Here is an 18,497-nt window from a genome sequence, read left to right as displayed (position 1 = left end):
GAGTGGCTCCGGGGCCTGGCTGCCAGGAAGAGCAGCCAAATGGCAGGGGGAGCTGGTGCAGTGGGAGGACAGAGCCCTCCTCCCAGGTAATGTGGGATGGGGAGGGGATGGGGACAGTGCGGGGGCTGGGAGCAGGGCGGGGAGGGGTCACATGGAGGGTCGTGGGGGGGGGTCACGTGGGGAGGTTGCGTGCCCCCCTTTAGCTGGTGCCCCACTTTGTGTCCCTCCCATGAGTCGCCATACTGGTAAGAGTTAAAATCTACTTGCAGCACTGTGTGTCATAATTATTTGCATATAACGGATGTTATTCAGATTGCTTAGCCTTTGTAAAGGACTGAATGGCTAGTTATTGATGAGTAATATATTCACTGTATGCTGCATTTTCCATTGTTCAGGATTTGTGCCATTCTCACTGTGATGATGCTACTGTCCAGAATAAGATCACAGCTATCATCAACTGCTTTATTAATTCCACCATCCCACCAGCTCTGCAAATTGACATCCCACCAGAGCAAGCTCAGAAGATTATAGAGCACAGGAGAGAACTAGGGCCATATGTATTTAGAGAGGCACAGGTAAGATGATGGGGATGGGTGGGGAGAAAAGTATCAGATTTGGTTAAAGGTATTGTGCCTGATTTTTAGAGATGGTCTCTGTTATTATGGGCACAATTTTGGTCCCATAAATCATTGTGGGCACAAAGTTGCACCTATTATACTAATTATTATCCTGAAAATTAAGGGGTCAAGATGTGGGAGAGACCGCTGAATATTGTTAATCACCAATACATTGTATGATCTTTTTCAGCTGGTTTTACCATGTGTAGGGGTGATCAGCCCAGCATTAGGAGTTCTTGGTTTAAACCTACTACTCCATTTTCCTGAATTGCTTGATGTAAATATCAGGGGGTAGTCGTGTTAGTCTGTATCTACAAAAACAACAAGGAGTCTGGTGGCACCTTAAAGACTAACTGATTTATTTGGGCATAAGCTTTCGCGGATAAAAACCTCACTGCACTCTATGCATCTGAAGAAGTGAGGTTTTTACCCACGAAAGATTATGCCCACATAAATCTGTTAGTCTTTAAGGTGCCACCAGACTCCTTGTTGTTTTTGATGTAAATAGTTAAACTGTAGTGACCAAATTTTGTGGGTTGAGGAACCACTTAAGTAGATATAAAAATATTGTAGACATTAGCAAAACACAAAAGCAACTTATAACTTACTGAAAATGCTGCCTTTTCTTTTTCCTTTTCTTCAGAAGGTCTGTGTAATAGGATCAGGCTGTGAACAGGTTTTTTCTCTCTCTGCTCGTTCTGCTGCACAGACCAAATAAGGTCATTTGTAAACCCACACTTTTTACCTTCTACGGTCATTACCTTTTATACTTCTGTTCCTCAGAAACATGTAGCTGTGTCTTCCCCCTTTTCCCACCAAATTGTCCCACCCCTTTTTTGAAGATCTATTAATGCAAATCCACAAAACATTCAGATCATGAGGTGAATGATTTGGAAGACAGGAGGATTCATACAGATCATAAGATAAGGGAAGATGCTGATTTAAAGGCCCAACTTTAAATACTCCAGAAATACAGCATGGGACTAATGGAAGAATTTGGCACAATGTTAAGGCTGACATTCTTATCAAATATCACTATTAAGCACATTGGCCCCAATTTTGTGAAGCGGTAAGCGCCCTCAACTCCCACTGAAGTCAAGTGACAATACAGGACTTTCAACAATATCATGCCTTAGTACAATGTGTTAGTAGAATGCATTGCTTTCTGATTGCTTTTTTTTATTGTTTTTCTTATTCCAGTTCAAAAAAGACCCCATGAGAGATTATATCATTTAAAAATTATCCAAGATTTGCTCATAGATCTCTAATGTGGTTTAAGAGCTTTTCCAGAGGCAAAAAAAAAAAAAAAAAAAAGAAAGAAAGAAAGAAAAAAAAGTCCTTTCTCTTAAGGAGGGGAAAAAAACAAAGCTGTCTCCCTGATGAACAGAATATTTGGAATACTTAAGCAGAAGAGTGGTATAAAAAGCAATCCAAGTGGTGAATACTTTATAAAGAATACTTGTAAAAAATGATGGATGTTTTCATTAATGCAAACAATTGTTTAGGGAAATATAAAAAAGAGTGCCTTTTAACTGTGTTTTAGGAATATTTCTCACCAGTAACAAACATACTGATGAGAAGCATGTGCAGAGCAAAGCTGGACTGAAATGTCAGGAGACAATACGTGGGAGGAAACGTGCTGTGTACTAAAAAGGAATAGTTATTGCATTGTTATGGTAAACTACATTTACTTTTTACAGTACAGTCTGTTTTCTTAACATAGTCATGTTACACTTCCTTTTCTTTCTGCTCAGATGACTATTTTTGCTCTTCTGTTTAAATTTTGGCCAAAATTTTGTGAATTTCGAAGCAATTTGGCAGATGAGAAAATTTTGCCTACTTTGGAGAGAAAAAAGGAAAAGAAGAGACAAAAAGTTAAAAGAAAAACAACAGAGGAAAGACTCACACTCGTAAAGGTGAGAAGCTGAAATACCATAAACACATTTTTCAGCAAACAAGAGTAAAACATTCACATATTCCCCCTATGGGCCATGAGAAGACTCCCATTGACTTCAGTTGGCTTTGGATCAGGCCCTAAATGTCTTTTGTTAGAATACAGGCTTCAGGTACAATTCCGTCCTTGGAGAATTAGGCTCCAATCCTGCAAACACTCACGCATATGCTTAAATTGTGTGCTTAAAGATAAGCCCATGGGTAACTTAAAGATAAGCCCCATGGGTAAGTGTTTGCAGGATTGGGGCATTTGTCCTCCCTCTCATTTTAAATAGGGTGGAAATATATTTCTGTTCATCTCTTGTGGTGAGGGAGAAAGTAAAACATGAAGGGCTTAAATTTTCAAACAGATCTGCATGTGTAAAACTGACAATTGCACATGGAATTGCACTAGAACACTCTGTCATTGTCAGTAGACCATGCTTAGCTGTTTACTATCAGGCCACAAATTATATTTAAAATCAACATGTTTCCTTGCATATGTAATAAAAAGCACTTTAGATTATTCAAACAAAGATTTTGAAATGCCGGTGCAGGATTCACTCTTTATCCTCTTTGTTTATTTTTTGCATTTCCCTCAGCACTGACAATGAACTTATTAGACTACTCACTTTCACTTTTGTTAGTGAGCAATTTCTAATCTGTGTGAGTTGTTAGTTTCTAATGCACTAGTGGAAGTAGGCTGTGTTTGGGATGCAGCTACTACAGCGGAATGTTTGTGAAGCTGTTTCTCTTGAAATTTTGTTTTTAAAATATGGAAAAGTTTCTGTTGATATTTTGTTTGATGAAAGGTTGCATTTACAAAATCTAACTGTTGGGCCAAATGTGATGTGTGTGTGTCCCTTTAAGAGCAAATAAGCTATTACACCTGCAAGCCTTCTAATTAGCATTTCTATAGCACTGTACATATTCAAAGTACTGTACCAACAGATGCTCAGATACTGTAGTGATGTGAACTATGGGTATCTAGATAGGTAGAGACATTAACTAATAAATCCTCACAACAACCTGGGAGATCATGTAACTATTATTATCCCCTTTATAGAGGGGGAAACAGAGACAAAGAAAGATGCTGTGACTTTCCCAAGGCCACACAGCTATCAGTGTCAAGCCAAGACTGAAACCCCCAACTCAGGCTCATTCCTCCAGAGAACATTGCCTCCCTACTGAAATGCCTGAGCATGGGCATGGATAAAGAGTGCAACATTTATGGGTAGTGCATGTTTGTGTCTTCACCTCCGTAAAAACAGACTTTTCCTTCTCTCTAGTTTCTTCCTTTTTCCCTAGCCCTTATATAGCACAAAGAAAGTCCCATGTAGAAGAGGAGATTGTTATGGAGCAAGGAAAAGTTGATGCCTGTGCAAAATCTTTTCTTTACATTATTTGAATATTTTAATATTCTGTGTATGTGCCACTCAGCATTAGGGCCAAATCCAGCTCTTTCATCTGTGGCTGTTGATGGCCCTGTGGCAGTGAATCCAGTGGAGAGGGGCTGGACACAGGGGAGCTATACTTGGGCTGCATTATCTGTGTCCAGTGCAGAGTCCAGCTCTATGCACAGTCCCTGGGTGCCGATGTGCAGGGTTGTGTGGGCGTGGGGTGAAGGCAGGCCATAGCAGGGTCACTCACATGCCAATATTTCAGCTATTGGACTGAAGTAGTTGTTGTGAAGGTTGCAAGCTTGAGGGAGTATGCTTTACCTCCTCCCTTTCTGCACATCTGCCCATGGCCAAAGCCAGCAATTCATCCTGGGCTTTGAGCTATGCATTTGCTCCTGGGAAAGGCATTAGGCTGTACATGCTACATTTCTTATTCCTATTTGCATTAGTCACTCTATAAATTGCTCTTATGCCAATATTTCTGCATAAGCAATTGCACTTCACTTACAAAAAGAGTTTTTGAAATCTTAACTGGAAAAACACCCAAAGCCTGATTGAAAAGTTGCAATTAGTTTTAGTTTTAAATCTGTGCTCATCCTTCCCTCCCCCTCCACCAAGAGAGGACAATCCCCCATGCCTGGGTTTGACTTTTCCTTCTTCTCTTTAGCCTCATGGCACAAATGTAGGTTACTAAACAATTTGGGCTAGATCCTGCTAAGTGCTAAGCTTCTCTTATCCATGGAAGTTGAGGGTGCTCAGTGTCTAGCAGAAACAGGATCTTTAAATTTTAGACCATAAAGCTTTAACTATTTTTTAAAAGCAGTTTCTTAGAAGATGTATGTTAGTCAGCCACCATTTTATAAAACCTTGCAGTTCTTTGGTGGGTAGGAAAATTACTTAACTTTAATTTCCAGGATTTTACGGTATATTAGGACAATTAGGGGAGGAAGATAAATAAAATATGAAAATTCCAAGAAATTTAGGAAACAGAAACTCCAAGGTTAGAGGCAGAGAAGATCTATTACATGAATGAATTGCTGATGTTTAACCAATTTCTGCTTTAAAATCCTACAGTGGGTTGACTTGTTGACGAAGTGGTACTGCTTTGTCCCAGGGCAACATACAGTCATTAGTGGGTTAGACTAGCATGGTGCAGAGTCTGAAAATGAGTCCTGAATTTCCTCCAACACTGCCAACAATTAGTAGGGCCTTGAGGGGCTTCTGCTATTGAACCAGTGTCCTCTGCTGGCTAAGTAATGTGTGTATTTGCCAAACTCCTGCTTCAGCTGCGAGGCTTATGATTTTTCTCCCAAGCTCTTGTCTCTCCTGCCTGATCAGGCTTCTCTATTGACTTACATTTTCCTGCATTAAAGATAAACTATGAAAGCAAAAGTACTTTTCAAATTTTCTTCAAGCTTTTATTCAGTTGACATAACCAAGCATATTTGTTGGGGGCGATGTGATGCTATAATACATGATATTGTGTCATGATCTAGTATAGCATAAGATGACATCATCCAAAAACTCACACAAATCCCCCATTCCCAGTTTAAAGAATAGCAAGTATAAAATTTGTACTCAAGATTGTACTGTGTCTCTGTCCAATCAATGGAGAGTTTGAGGGGTCAGAGGGCCTGCTTTGGGATGGAAGATTAAATTCAAGCTGGAGGAGCAGCTCAGGACCCTGTTGGACAGTGTTTCAGGAGTTCTGGTCAGTCGGAGGGTAAGGAGAATGAGGGAAGTATAGAAGAAAGATGCTTTTCTGTGGCAGGGAATTGGAAGATCTTGGTTCTTTTGCCAGCTCTATCATCTCCGTTGTGTGACCATGGGCAAGCCATTTAACCTCTCTTGCTCAGTTGTGCCATCTGCAAAATGGGGGTAACACCTGCCTCACAGGGTTGTTGTGAGAGTTAATTAATCAATGTTTGTAAAGGACTTTGAGTTCCTCAGATGGAAGGTTCAAACACAAAGGATTATTATGACATCTAAATAACATTCACAGTGAGAGCAATTAACCACTAGAAGAATTTACCAAGGATTGTGGTAGATTCTCCATCACTGAAAATGTTTAAATTGAGATTGGATGTTTTTCTAAAGAATCTGCTCTAGTTCACCCAGAGCTATTGGACTTAAAGCAGGAATTATTCAGGGAAGTCCTGTGACCTGTTTATGTGCATGGTCAGACTAGATCATCACAACAGTCCCGTCTGGCCTTAAAAATCTAGATTATATGAGTTTGTCTACACAAACATTTAGTTTGTGGCAAGTTGGGGTGAAAATCTACTCTGCTCTATCCTGCTGTGAACTAACTGTCCACTGAACTCTGCTGACATACATTAGCCATTTGTTAATGAGCTTTGATCTACTCCTATTTCAAAGAGGACTAGATCAAAGTGCATTAACAAACTGTTAATGTGCATTAGCAGGGTCCACACAGACAGTTAGTCCACAGCAGGGTAGTTTCACATCCCAGCGGGCTGCAAATTAAATGATTGTGTAGACAAGCCTGATGGAAATGTGTTCCATTGCTGGTTCATTGTGCCATTTAGGTCCAAGAGAGTGGATGGGAACTGTTCACAATGAAAATGGTTGGCAGAAATTTAGAGCGGTGGAAACGTTGAGTTGGGCAAAGAAACACCTATAAAACCCCAAATCTTATTAGTATGCAAGAATGATAAACTACAAAACTGGGCATTAGAAAGCTCAGTACAAAATATGCTTGGAGTGCTATGTGATATTGCATGTGGGTCAGCTGAAATGCAACAATACCATCTTCTCTGACCTTATTCTTCACCCCAGCTCAATTATTTGCAACTAATCAAAGAATTGTTTCTATTGGTAACAGCAAGTGAAAAAAGTTGTCAGCTTATCAGACAGTATTTCTGTAGATGAGACCAGTATGGGTAGAGGAACACCTTCATCTGTAACTGGATATGGACGACAGGTGAGTAATAAAATATCTTGCTACAGATATCCACACCCCCACCTACATCAATGAAGAGAAATAAGGCAAGGTGCTGATGTAAAGTGAAGGTGGAGGATTGGCTACTAATGCTGCTGTTGCAGGGTTCTTAAAGAACTGCTCATTCTTGACACAGTAACTTTTCAGGTTAAAAGCCTGCTCTGCCTCTTCTGAGGTTCTTTCATTTTTAGATGCTGGGGAGTATTTCTAATAACTTGAGGCCTTTTGAATTTATAAGTGAGGGTAGCACTGATTTACACTTGAGATAAGCCCAAGGCAATGAAGTTTCAGATTCATATCAGAACTTTCCTGAAGATTGGCAGTCTATAATGCCAGGGGAATAGTAATTTTTTTTCTTTAAAATAACAGAAGGAATGAGCACAGCAACTTCTGAACACTAAGCGATGGTTTATAGTGTAAAATGGATGGGTGGAATATAGTTTGGAATATAGACCGGAATATAGACCAGCTTGAATGTCATCCAAAATCTCAAACCAACCAAAATCCAAACCATCTTTTTAGGTTCAGTGAAGTTTGGATAAGCACACTCTCCCCCCCACAGTCCTCTCATTCAAACAGGCCTTTTACTTTTGCTTTACTTCTGGAAAAGGCTCGATTGGCTGATTCTGAAGCCAGGATGCTATCCTACACAGACAGGCCAGGGTGGAGCGGCTTCAGAATTTGTAGGAGTCTGGTAATCTCTGCTGAACCAGCTTCTGACTTCAAATCCTGTGCTACTGTAGGAAGTAAATTAAAGTTCCTCAGACTGAACCACCAAATCTAAAATTGACCTCAGACTTTCAACATTTCAGGAAAAAAGGCTGATACAGAACATTCCTGACTAGGGCTATGCCTTAAACCAAACAGAGGTACAGTCTCATAATGTTTGGGTGAGCAGCCTAAATCTTACTTTGAACCTGACTGGGTACATTAAAATTTAAAGAGCAGCATTTTTTCCTTATTGCAGGAGAGAAGGTTCCATGTCGTAGAAAGGTGCTGCCAAGTGTGGGCAGAAAGAATTGGGAGATTTCATATGACCTGCTGGGATCTGGGTCGGGTAGCTAGCAGGTAGAGAGGCTCACGGTGGGTCAGAGGGAGTGGGCACTTTTGGGTGCTCAAAAGAACAAAAAGAATGAAATTTTGGCAGGGGTAAGATTCTGTAATGTTTTAGGAAGAGGAAAGAAAGAAAAATGTGACATGGAGAAGAGAAGAGTAAAAGAAAATGGAGAGCTGAATAAATTAGGATAAGCATCCAATCTGTCAGACTTTTCTGTATTGCACCTCCCAATGCTTTGTGATTCACTTCTTGCTAGTGAATTGTTTCACATTTTCAGTATTTAATGGCACAACTCCCCTTTCGCTAACTTCTTCAGCTTCGAGAAAGCTGGTATTGTATTAACATAAACAAGCTGTCCTGCTGCTGAAATAGATCATCAACTACCAGTCACATGGTACAGAGGCTGATGTTTGAAAATGGTTCTTGCAGGTTTCCTGGTCTTACTCCAAGTACATAGAAGCCCTCGAGCAGGAGAGAGTACTCCTTAAAATACAAGAAGATCTGGAGAAAAGGACATCATTATTTTCTACAGGTTATTAATCATGGCTTAGAAGGACAGTGTTCTGACTACTAGACGTTATGTGGTGAAAGTCACACAGCATGAGGCCCTCCTCATTTGCTCTGCTTTAGGGCTGTGTGGGTGGTCCTCGCCTCCATCACCCTGTCTGCTGTGGAGTGGCTGTTCACACCCATATAGCTCAGTGACGAGGGTGGTGTTGGGAGCGGCCATGGGATCCAGTGTTACCACTGCAGCGCACATGTAGTGTGACCAGATAGCAAATGTGAAAAATCATGATGGGCTGGGTGGAGCCATATTAAAAAAAAAAAGCCCCAAATATCAGGACTGTCCCTATAAAATCAGGACATCTGGTCACCCTATGCACATGTAGCACAGAGGAGAATGCACACTGATTCAGCCCGTACACTGACACAGCAGACAAGGGGGAGTACTCTGCAGCCGTGCATTTCAGCTCTGTGCTATAGGCTGCATTTTACCTCCCCAGTTCCTTGCACTACAGCCACTTGAACTTTATGTGGACAAAATAAGTATAAACATTCTATTACACTATCAGTGTTCTCTCCATGAAGGTACTGGGAGTTGCAGCAGCTCATGTCTGCATTTAATTTAATGTCCTCATAGTCCATGCCCCAAAACTATACAATCAACTGTGGTGTTCCATTAATTTTTTGGAGATTGTATCTGACCATAAAATAGGCACTTATCCTAAGCAAAAGCACAGTTTCCCTTAATTTCAAATTGCTTTCTTTATACAGGTGTCTCATCCACGACCTGTTTGAAGCCTGACTTCACTGCAAATCCAGAGAAATCCATCACTTCATCAAATACTAGTCTGATTTGGGATAAACAGTCCAATCTTCCCAAAGATGTGGGAAGTGAGTCCCAAAGAGTTAATAATTTGCTTCTGTTTGGTATTCATAGTTGAATTACATCCTTGGATTCTGAAATTCTGAGATTATGACTCAGAGCTAGCTAGAGACTAACTCTGGGTATGTCTGCACTACCTGCCGGATCGGCAGGCAGCAGTCGAGCTAGTGGGGGTCGATTTATCGCGATCCCCGAGTGCTCTCCCGTCAACTCCTGTACTCCGCCGCAAGAGGCGCAGGGGAGCGGCAGCAGTGAAGACACCACCGTAAGTCAATCTAAGTACGTCGACTTCAGCTACGTTATTCACGTAGCTGAAGTTGCATAACTTAGATCGACCCTCTCTCGCCCCCAGTGTAGACCATGCCTCTGCCACAGCAGCTGAAACAGAATAAAAAAGGGTAGAGGAGAGAGAATGAAAGAGATGTCAAAGGAAAAAAACAGATTTTGCTACAATTTGAATCCCCAGGTAAAGAGTCCCCTGGGTTCCTTCATGCTAGGCTGAATCTACAGTGCCTCTCTTGAATTTTTTTTAAATTGATGCAGTTGAGAATTACTATAATGTCTATGGAAACATGCCTCCATTCCCTCTCAGCCTTGTCTACACTACAGGGGGAGATTGATCTAAGTTACGCAACTTCAGCTACATGATTAATGTAGCTGAAGTCGACGTACTTAGATCTACTTATCGCAGGGTCCACACTACGCTATGTTGACGGGAAACGCTCTCCCGTTGACTCCCCTTGCGCTTCCCATTTAGGTGAAGTACAGGAGTTGACAGGAGAGTGAGCTGCAGTCGATTTAGCGGGTCTTCACTAGACCTGCTAAATCGACTGCCAATGCATCGATCACCATGCGTCAATCCCCCGGTAAGTGTAAACAAGCCCTCAGTTTTCCCTTAATCTTTTATTGCTTTATTTTAATTTTCCTACTTTAGGCAAGGTGGACTCAACCCTTCCCTATTGCTACTGCACTTCGCAGTGCCTGGATGGGCCCTTCTTGAGGCAATACCTTTTGTCTGTGACCAGCAGAAGGAGCAATATGCAACAGGCTAGATTTTCTTCATCTCTGTTTCAAATTCTTTCTTTCTTTCCCATGGTTTTTCGGCCTGTTCAACCCCTCCTTTCACGACTCTGTCCTCCTTTATGCTCTCTAAATGACTCCCACCACCTTCGGTCCCTCATTATCAGTCCCCTTTCCTGTCTTCCTCTCATCCCATCCCATTTCCTTGCTAACTTCCGTTGCCCCACCAACTTCCTTAGTACTCCATCTCCTTTTCCGTCCCTTCCTTTTCCCCACAAGCAACCCAGGGTTTTGGCTGCCTTAGGATGGCCGTGAGACTCTGATTGTGATGTGATTGCCTGCTCTTGTGACTCTGCCCGTGACACAGGAACGCAGCTCACGCTTAGCACTGCTCCTCTCCTTCTTGTATTACCAAAGAGCAGCACACCTCATTACTGCCTAGATATGAACTAAAGCCTCTTGATAACTTGGTGATTGCAAGTTCCATCCCTTCCCCATGGCTGCTGCCTTGCTAATGGTATTCTGTTATCCTTTGCAGGAGGATTTAAAACCTAAATGAAGAACAGAACGCAGAGATAATGAATTATGGCGGCCTTGGGACGAGCTAGCAGTCAAAATAAATAATGTGTGGTTTGTTTTCCACTCATGTTTTCAGAGCACAGATAATCAGTTGGGATATTTAAGAGCCAACAGATGCTAGAATCATACTCAATGGCAATATAATGTTGTTCTTATTTACGCTGGGTGGTGCCTAGAGGCTGCTATCAGGATTAGGTACAATCACACATATAAACACACAGGTAGATGTGGTTTCTGCCCCAAAGATCTTACAATTGGATTCAGCTTCTTCAGTGCCTGAGCTAGTGCATAAGTGCTACACCATCTTAAATACAGCACAATGCATTTGCTAAAGCAGAGATGGGCAAACTATGGCCCGCGGGCCACATCCAGCCCACGGGACTGTCCTGCCCAGCCCTTGAGCTCCCCCGCAGCCACACCGCCACACGGGAAGCGCTCTGGGCGGTGGGGCTGCACGCTCCTGCCGAGCAGCGCGGCAGCGTGTCTGGCTCCAGCTGGGCAGCGCGGCTGCCAAACATGCTGCTCTGAGCGGCATGGTAAGGGGGCCTGGGCCAGGGGATTGGATGGGGCAGAGGTTCTGGGGGGCGGTCAGGAGATGGGTGGTTGGATAAACATGGGAGTCCCGGGGGGCCTGTCGGGGTGTGGGTGTGGATAGGGGTCAGGGGATGGGGAACAGAGGGGGGTTGGATAGGCGTGGGGTCCCGGGGGGCCTGTCAAGGGGCGGGGGTGTGGATAGGGGTCAGAGCAATCAGGGGACTGGGAGCAGGGGAGGTTGGATAGGGGGTGAGGTCCGAGGGGCGGTTAGAGGAGGGGGTCCCAGGAGGGGGCGGTTAGGGGACAAGGAGCAGGGGGGTTTGGATGGGTCGGGGGTTCTGAGGGGGGCAGTCAGGGGGCGGAAAGTGGGAGGGGGTGGATAAGGGGACGGGGGCCAGACTGTTTGGGGAGGCACGGCCTGGCCTGGCCTGGCCCTCCATACAGTTTTGCAACCCCAATGTGGCCCTCGGGCCAAAAAGTTTGCCCACCCCTGTGCTAAAGGATCCCCCTTTCTTTGATTCGATAATTGTCAAGCAGCGTGGCTTTGTGTACTATGACCCCGATTCTGCCTTTATATACTAGCATGCAACTTCCAGTGACTGACAATGATTCATGAGATTTCAGAGCTGTCAAAACCAAACCCTAGCCCTGTTGTTCAGTCAATATGATTCCAAGCCACAAAGTTAGTGGCTTCTGCTGTACATGGGCATAACCCAGGTCTGGGAAAAGAAATTCACTGAGCTCCAATTTGTGGCGATTCCTAGGAATTATTCCAATTATAGGATGGGGTTTTTCTCTCCCCACGCCCAGTGGAAGAAGGCAAGGATCCATGTGAATCTCAGGGATCTGCCAGAGCCCGGACTATCCACTGTTCTCCCATGTACTAGCCTACCAAGAACATCCTTGCCCTCTGCTGTTCCTAGAGCCCCTCCCTATAAAGGATTCATTCCACAGCACAGAGTGATAGGATCTGGGAAATTAATGCAGCATGTGGGCTGCGGGGGGGAATCTGGAGCCCCTTTTTCTTTCTTAAGCTCAGAGAGCTGGAACCATATGGAGCTCCTATGGAAGGGCTTCTGCAGGGTTGAGGGCAAAGAGAGAATAACTTCACTTTCGTGGGTTCAGGCCCAGCCATCACATATACACTTCCTAAAGTTCAGATAGACTTTTGGTTCTATTATTTCTGCATTTGTATGCCTGAGCAGCACACCTTGCAACAGTTTGCAGCTAGCAGAGCACATGCAGGGCCATGTGGCCTACCTCTCATTAAAGTGAAAGGTAAAGGAGAGTTGTGCCATGCCGCCAAGGCAGTGGCATGTCTTAGTCTAAAAGTCAGTGAGTGACGCTACCTGTATTCTGGGAAGTGTGTGGCATGCTATGAAATGTTGCAGACTGATGGTCTGTTTCTCATTTGTTGTATTCTCGCCTACATGGTATTTTGAAACAGTTAAATAGCATGAAGACAATGTTTATCTTTCATTAGTAGCTTTTTACTTGAGTCATACTTGGATTACTTATTAAATGAAGCCTATTATCCAGACATATGTCACAGATGATAAAACTCCACATGAATGTTTTCCAGCCTTGCAATATTGTCACGAACATTTACCAGCCCAAGCACAAAAACTACCCTCCCACCCATTACCATGACAATGATGATGATGAAAAAATTACTTTACTTGCTATTTAAAAAAAAAATACTTCTCTCAATGAGTGATTAGAATTTTGCAAGGCTGGTACAATCCATTCATTGCTTTATGAACTCAAAGTTCCCCCAGAGAGCGTCACACAGCAATCACTCTATATCTGACCTATCAGTCATCCTCAAAAGAAACATGCATGACACTTTCAAATGATGAGCCTGGGAGCTTAAATTCATAATTCTGCTAGACACTAAAATCATTGCCAGAACAGAGACACTGAATTTATGGCTTATTACAACAAACTGTAACCACTAACCCCCCCTTTTTGTCCTATGACTCAGAGGAGTTAATGGGTCACTCTACCTTGAATGCTCACTTACAATATGTACTAAATACTTATGCTAAACAATCTATTCCACCTTGCATTTAGCTGGGACACTTAGGCTAGGTCTACACTACCCGCCTGAATGGGCGGGTAGAAATTGATCTCTCGGGGATCGAATTATCGCGTCTTGTCGGGACGCGACAATCGATCCCCAAATCGATGCTCTTACTCCACCAGCGGAGCTGGGAGTAAGCGCCGTCGACGGGGAGCCGCGGAGGTCGATTTTGCCGCTGTCATCACAGCGGGGTAAGTCGGCGCCGATAGGTCGAATTCAGCTACGCTATTCGCGTAGCTGAATTTGAGTATCTTAAATCGACCCCCACCCCCCTGTAGTGAAGACCTGCCCTTGGAGTACCTTTCCCAGACCTGAAGAAGAGTTCTGTGTGGCTCAAAAGCATGTCTCTCTCACCAACAGAAGTTGGTCCTATAAAAGGTGTTACCTCACCCACCTTGTCTCTCTGATGTTCCTCAGTCCATTTCACATTTGAATTTCTATGTTATATAAAAAAAATCACATGTAGCCAGTTTCCTGTTGAGTACACATCTGATGAGGCTCATGTGTTATTAAAACCACCAAATATAAGGAATATATCATCATTTTTATACATTTGTTTTAGACAGAAGGAGGCTGGGTTGGGTGTAAATTTGGGGGAATGGGTGCCTGAGGGGATAGAGCTCCTTTCAGCTCCAGGTTACTGGCACTAATCTTATCCAATAGTGACTGAAATTTACCACCTAATGGCTGTTTGGTGATGTATCTGAAAAGCATTGGTAGCTTTAGTCCATCATTCGGTGTCAGGTAATGGCAATTACCAGTCTCAGCAGAGAGCCTGAGGATTAAATAGGTATGGAGATTAAATTATCTTCTTACCCAAGAGATGGGATTACTCTAGATCAGTGGTTCTCAAATTAGGGCCGCTGCTTGTTCAGGGAAAGCCCCTGGCGGCCGGTCTGGTTTGTTTACCTGCCACGCCCGCAGGAAGCAGTGCGGGCTGAGGGACGTGCTGGCCGCCCTTCCTGCAGCCCCCATTGGCCTGGAGCGGCAAACTGCGGCCAGTGGGAGCCGCGATCGGCCGAACCTGTGGACGCAGCAGGTAAACAAACCGGCCCGGCCCGCCAGGGGCTTTCCCTGAACAAGAGGCGGCCCTAGTTTGAGAACCACTGCTCTAGGTCACTCTACAAATAGGAATGTCAGCACTGCCTTTGGCTTTCCCTGTTCTATGCATAAATCAGGGCTAGGGCTGCCGATCCAGCACTTTTCTTCCGCACTAAATGCAGTCAATATTTTTTAAAAGAAGTAAAAAAGTTGCATTATGTATGTCTAAGAGCTCTCCTTTTTGTCAAAACACACTTCATTTCCATTAGCTTCAACCATAGGTACCTTGGCTTTGATCAAATGTGCCTTTTAGGGTACGTCTTCACTACCCGCAATCGATTTATCTGGGATTGATATATCGCGTCTCGTTAAGACACGATATATCAATCCCCGAACACGCTCACCGTCGACTCCGGAACTCCACCAGAGCGAGCGGCAGTAGCGCAGTCGACGGGGGAGCCGCGGCCGTCGATCCCGCGCCGTGTGGACCCCAGGTAATTCGATCTAAGATACTTCGACTTCAGCTACGCTATTCGCGTAGCTGAAGTTGCATATCTTAGATTGATCCCCCTCCTAGTGTAGACCAGCCCTTAGAAAACCGTAGGGTTCTATCAGAACAAGAGTTTTGTATGGAGTTTGTTGCTACAGCTTGAGGGGAAAACTCCTGTTATTTGGCAAGACGCAATATCAGAAACCATTCCAACCTGATTGGTGATTATTCTGCTCTAGCGGTGGTCAAAACACAGAGTCTAATTACACTTATTTGAACATATACTTTTCTTGTTTAGTGCCATGGGATACAATATATTTAGGCTTAGCAGAATTTGATTTTTATTTTTTTATCATTTTGAAGGACAATATCAATAAGCATTTTTTCCAATGTTTATCAACTGAAATTTTCACAGCTGTGGGAAATTTTGGGGTGGGTGGGTCAGGCAATTATTATTTAATGTCAGTAGACACAGAGTCAAAAACTTTAAGCTTCAGAGCTGTTAAAACACAAATTGGAAACATCACATGTCAAAATATTCAAAGTAAATATCCTTAAATCAAACTCTAATAAGTTCTCAAGCAGCATTTTTCTGTGTCTCTCTGTAAATTTCAATTATTATTGATGGAAATATGTTTTCATACATTTGTGGGTGTAATCGATGTTCACTGACATTTACCAATAAAAAATTAATCCTTCCAAGCCTAAATATATTGAAACTGTTTGGAATTTTCTTAATTGACGTTTTGAATATATAGGTATTTATACTAAGTACCTTTACCATATTACTTCACATTTCTCTCATCAAATCTGGCATTTTTTATGAAAATCATTTGTATTCTTTGCCTAGAGTGGACAGTTTATTTTTAAAAGCCCAGCCATGAAATTATTCATTCAAAACTCCCCTTGAGTTCAAAAGAAGTTTTGACTGAACAAGGACTTCAGGAGAGCGGCATCAGAATGGAGTGGGGGCAAGGCCCTCCCACTTTTGAAAGTGGATGTGCCTGGCCTGTCCACTTTTCGCCAGCCCCTCCTTCTCCCCTTGAGACCCTCTTCTTCCCCTTGAAACCCTGCTTCCTGGCCAGGCCAGAAGCTGAAGCCCAGCCTGGGGAACCTGGGCTGTTGTGGGGAGCTGTGGACCCTCCACCTGTCCGGGGTGGGGTGAGCCCAAGAGCAGCCCCTGGCCCGCATCCACGTTTCCTGGGCCTCCCACCCAGTGCAGATAGAGGGCCCACAGCTGCCCGGGCGGCTCTTAACATGGCCTGGCTGTGTCTCTTTGGCCCCCGAGGCCCCACCAACAGGCCAGGCAGGAAGCTGGAGCTGGAGCTGGGTCAGAGTAACAGCCGCGCAGGCAGCTATGGGTAGCTGCAGACTCTTCACCTGCCCAGGGTCCCAGGCCTAACTCCGACTTCTGGCTTGGCCAGGGGGCGGAGGGTCGGGGGGAAGAGGACATGGGGGCAGGGCCACAGAGGGGGTGGGGCCTCATCCTCCCCCACACTTTTAGGAAGAATCCGCTGCCCCTGCTTCAGGATCAGGCCCTATACATATCTCTCAGCCTGCAAACCTGCCAATGTATGACACAAGCTATAAAACTGTGTGATGAATGGCTGATGTTTCATATACCATATGCTGATTAATAACAGGAGACAACTCTGTGTTTCTAAAGCTAAACTGACTCTTTATTAAAAGGATTATTTACAGAATTTACAGAGATGTCATAACTGCAGCTAGCATTCCAGCCATGTGCACCCAGACTGACTTCCTGTTGCTTCACCTAAACTCTTCCCTCCTGCAACCCATGCTCCTCACAACAAGTTACATGCAAGTTGCTACAGCTGAAATACATAGGCCTCGATTGTGATGGTAAGGCATAGATCCATATTAGCTCCCTGATATGCAGGCAGGATTGGCCGCTGCACTACCCTTTAAAGGGGAGCAGAATGATCTTCCTAGTGTATCCAGCCAATGCTGCTGGCCATTGCCTTTTCTACATTCTGATCCCTTTGGGGGTGGCTGTCATTCATAGATGATACATGCCTACTGACAATGGGGGGGCACAACCCCAGGGGTGGGCAAAGTATGGCCCGGGGGCCGCATCCGACCCTCCAGTCATTTTAATCCGGCCCTCGAGCTCCCGCCGGGCAGCGGGATCCAGGGCATGCCCCACTCCGGCACTCCAGCCAGGGAGCGGGGTTGGGGGCTTGCCCCACTCTGTGCAGCTCCCGGAAGCAGCGGCATGTCCCCCTTCCGGCTCCTACATGTAGGGGCAGCCAGGGGGCTCCACACACTGCCCCCGCCCCAAGCGCTGCCCCCGCAGCTCCCATTGGCAGGGAACTGCGGCCAATGGGAGCTGCAGGGGCAGCGCCTGCGGACAGGGCAGAGCGCAGTCGCCTGGCTGCGGCTCTGCATAGGAGCTGGAGAAGAGACATGCCGCTGCTTCTGGGAGCTGCTTGAGGTAAGCACCGCCCGGAGCCTGTACCCCGGCCCCCTCCTGCACCCCAACCCCTTTCCCCAGCCCTGATCCACCTCCCGCCCTCCAAACCCCTCTGTCCCAGCCCGGAGCACCCTCCTGCACCCCCAACCCCAGCCCCAGCCCCAGCCCCAGAGCCTTCTCCCCTCCCCCCCACACCCTACTCTCCTGCCCCAGCCCAGAGCCCCCTCCCACACCCTGAAATCCTCATTTCTGGCCCCAACTCAGAGCCTGCACCCCCAGCCATAGTCCTCACCCCCTCCTGCACCCCAACCCCCAATTTTGTGAGCATTCATGGTTCGCCATACAATTTCCATACCCAGATGTGGCCCTCAGGCCAAAAGGTTTGCCCACCCCTGAACTAGAGTCATATACCCCACCCTCCCAGCAGCCCTTCCCCCCCCCCTCCCCGGGCCAGGAAAGCAGCTACCCCTTTGTGCGGCTCCCAGCTGTTCCTCTGTCTCGCCCAGCATAGTTAAAGCAGCAGCACCTCTGAGCAGCTCCCAGCTATTCCTCTCCCTGCCCTGCCAGCTCAGCAGCTCCACAGGGAGGGGGGCCCATCTGCACCATGGGACCAAGCAATCTGGGGGGGGGCATGTGACCCCACATGCCCCCTCCCCTCGCATCACCTCTAGTAGCCATGCTTGAGAGGCTACTAGCTGGGAGTAGTCTTATAGTCCCTGTGCTGGGGGTTGTGTTGTTCTTATTAAGGCATGGAGAACTTGTATTTAACTATCAAATTTTGAAACCAGAAGCTAGTGTTGACTGCAGCCCTCAGCTTCCTGCAGTCCAGAACCCTGCCTGCCAAAATGGAGGATATCAGCTACAAACCCTCATCCTTATACAACCATAACAGCTAGCGCACACAGGGGTGCAAGGCAAGAGAAAGGCTCTTGGTGCCCTCCTCACTTGCAACCTTTAGAAG

General features: G+C 45.2%; 1 protein-coding gene across 5 annotated transcripts in view; it reads left to right on the top strand.

The window, feature by feature from the left end:
* Positions 1 to 11,017, top strand: part of RGS22 (regulator of G protein signaling 22) — a 103,539-nt gene extending 92,522 nt beyond the window's left edge. For all 5 annotated transcript variants that reach the window (XM_024105301.3, XM_024105299.3, XM_024105300.3 and 2 more), the window contains 6 exons: positions 396 to 575; positions 2,372 to 2,533; positions 6,795 to 6,893; positions 8,398 to 8,500; positions 9,244 to 9,363; positions 10,914 to 11,017. In XM_024105301.3, the coding sequence (XP_023961069.2) occupies positions 396 to 575; positions 2,372 to 2,533; positions 6,795 to 6,893; positions 8,398 to 8,500; positions 9,244 to 9,363; positions 10,914 to 10,930 (681 nt within the window). In that variant the 3' untranslated portion in view covers positions 10,931 to 11,017. The remainder of the gene's footprint in view (positions 1 to 395; positions 576 to 2,371; positions 2,534 to 6,794; positions 6,894 to 8,397; positions 8,501 to 9,243; positions 9,364 to 10,913) is intronic.
* The last annotated feature ends 7,480 nt before the right edge of the window (positions 11,018 to 18,497 follow it).

This window comes from Chrysemys picta, chromosome 2 (assembly GCF_011386835.1).
Source record: "Chrysemys picta bellii isolate R12L10 chromosome 2, ASM1138683v2, whole genome shotgun sequence".
Taxonomy (NCBI): Eukaryota; Metazoa; Chordata; order Testudines; family Emydidae; genus Chrysemys; species Chrysemys picta.
This window is presented reverse-complemented; position numbering and strand designations above follow the sequence as displayed.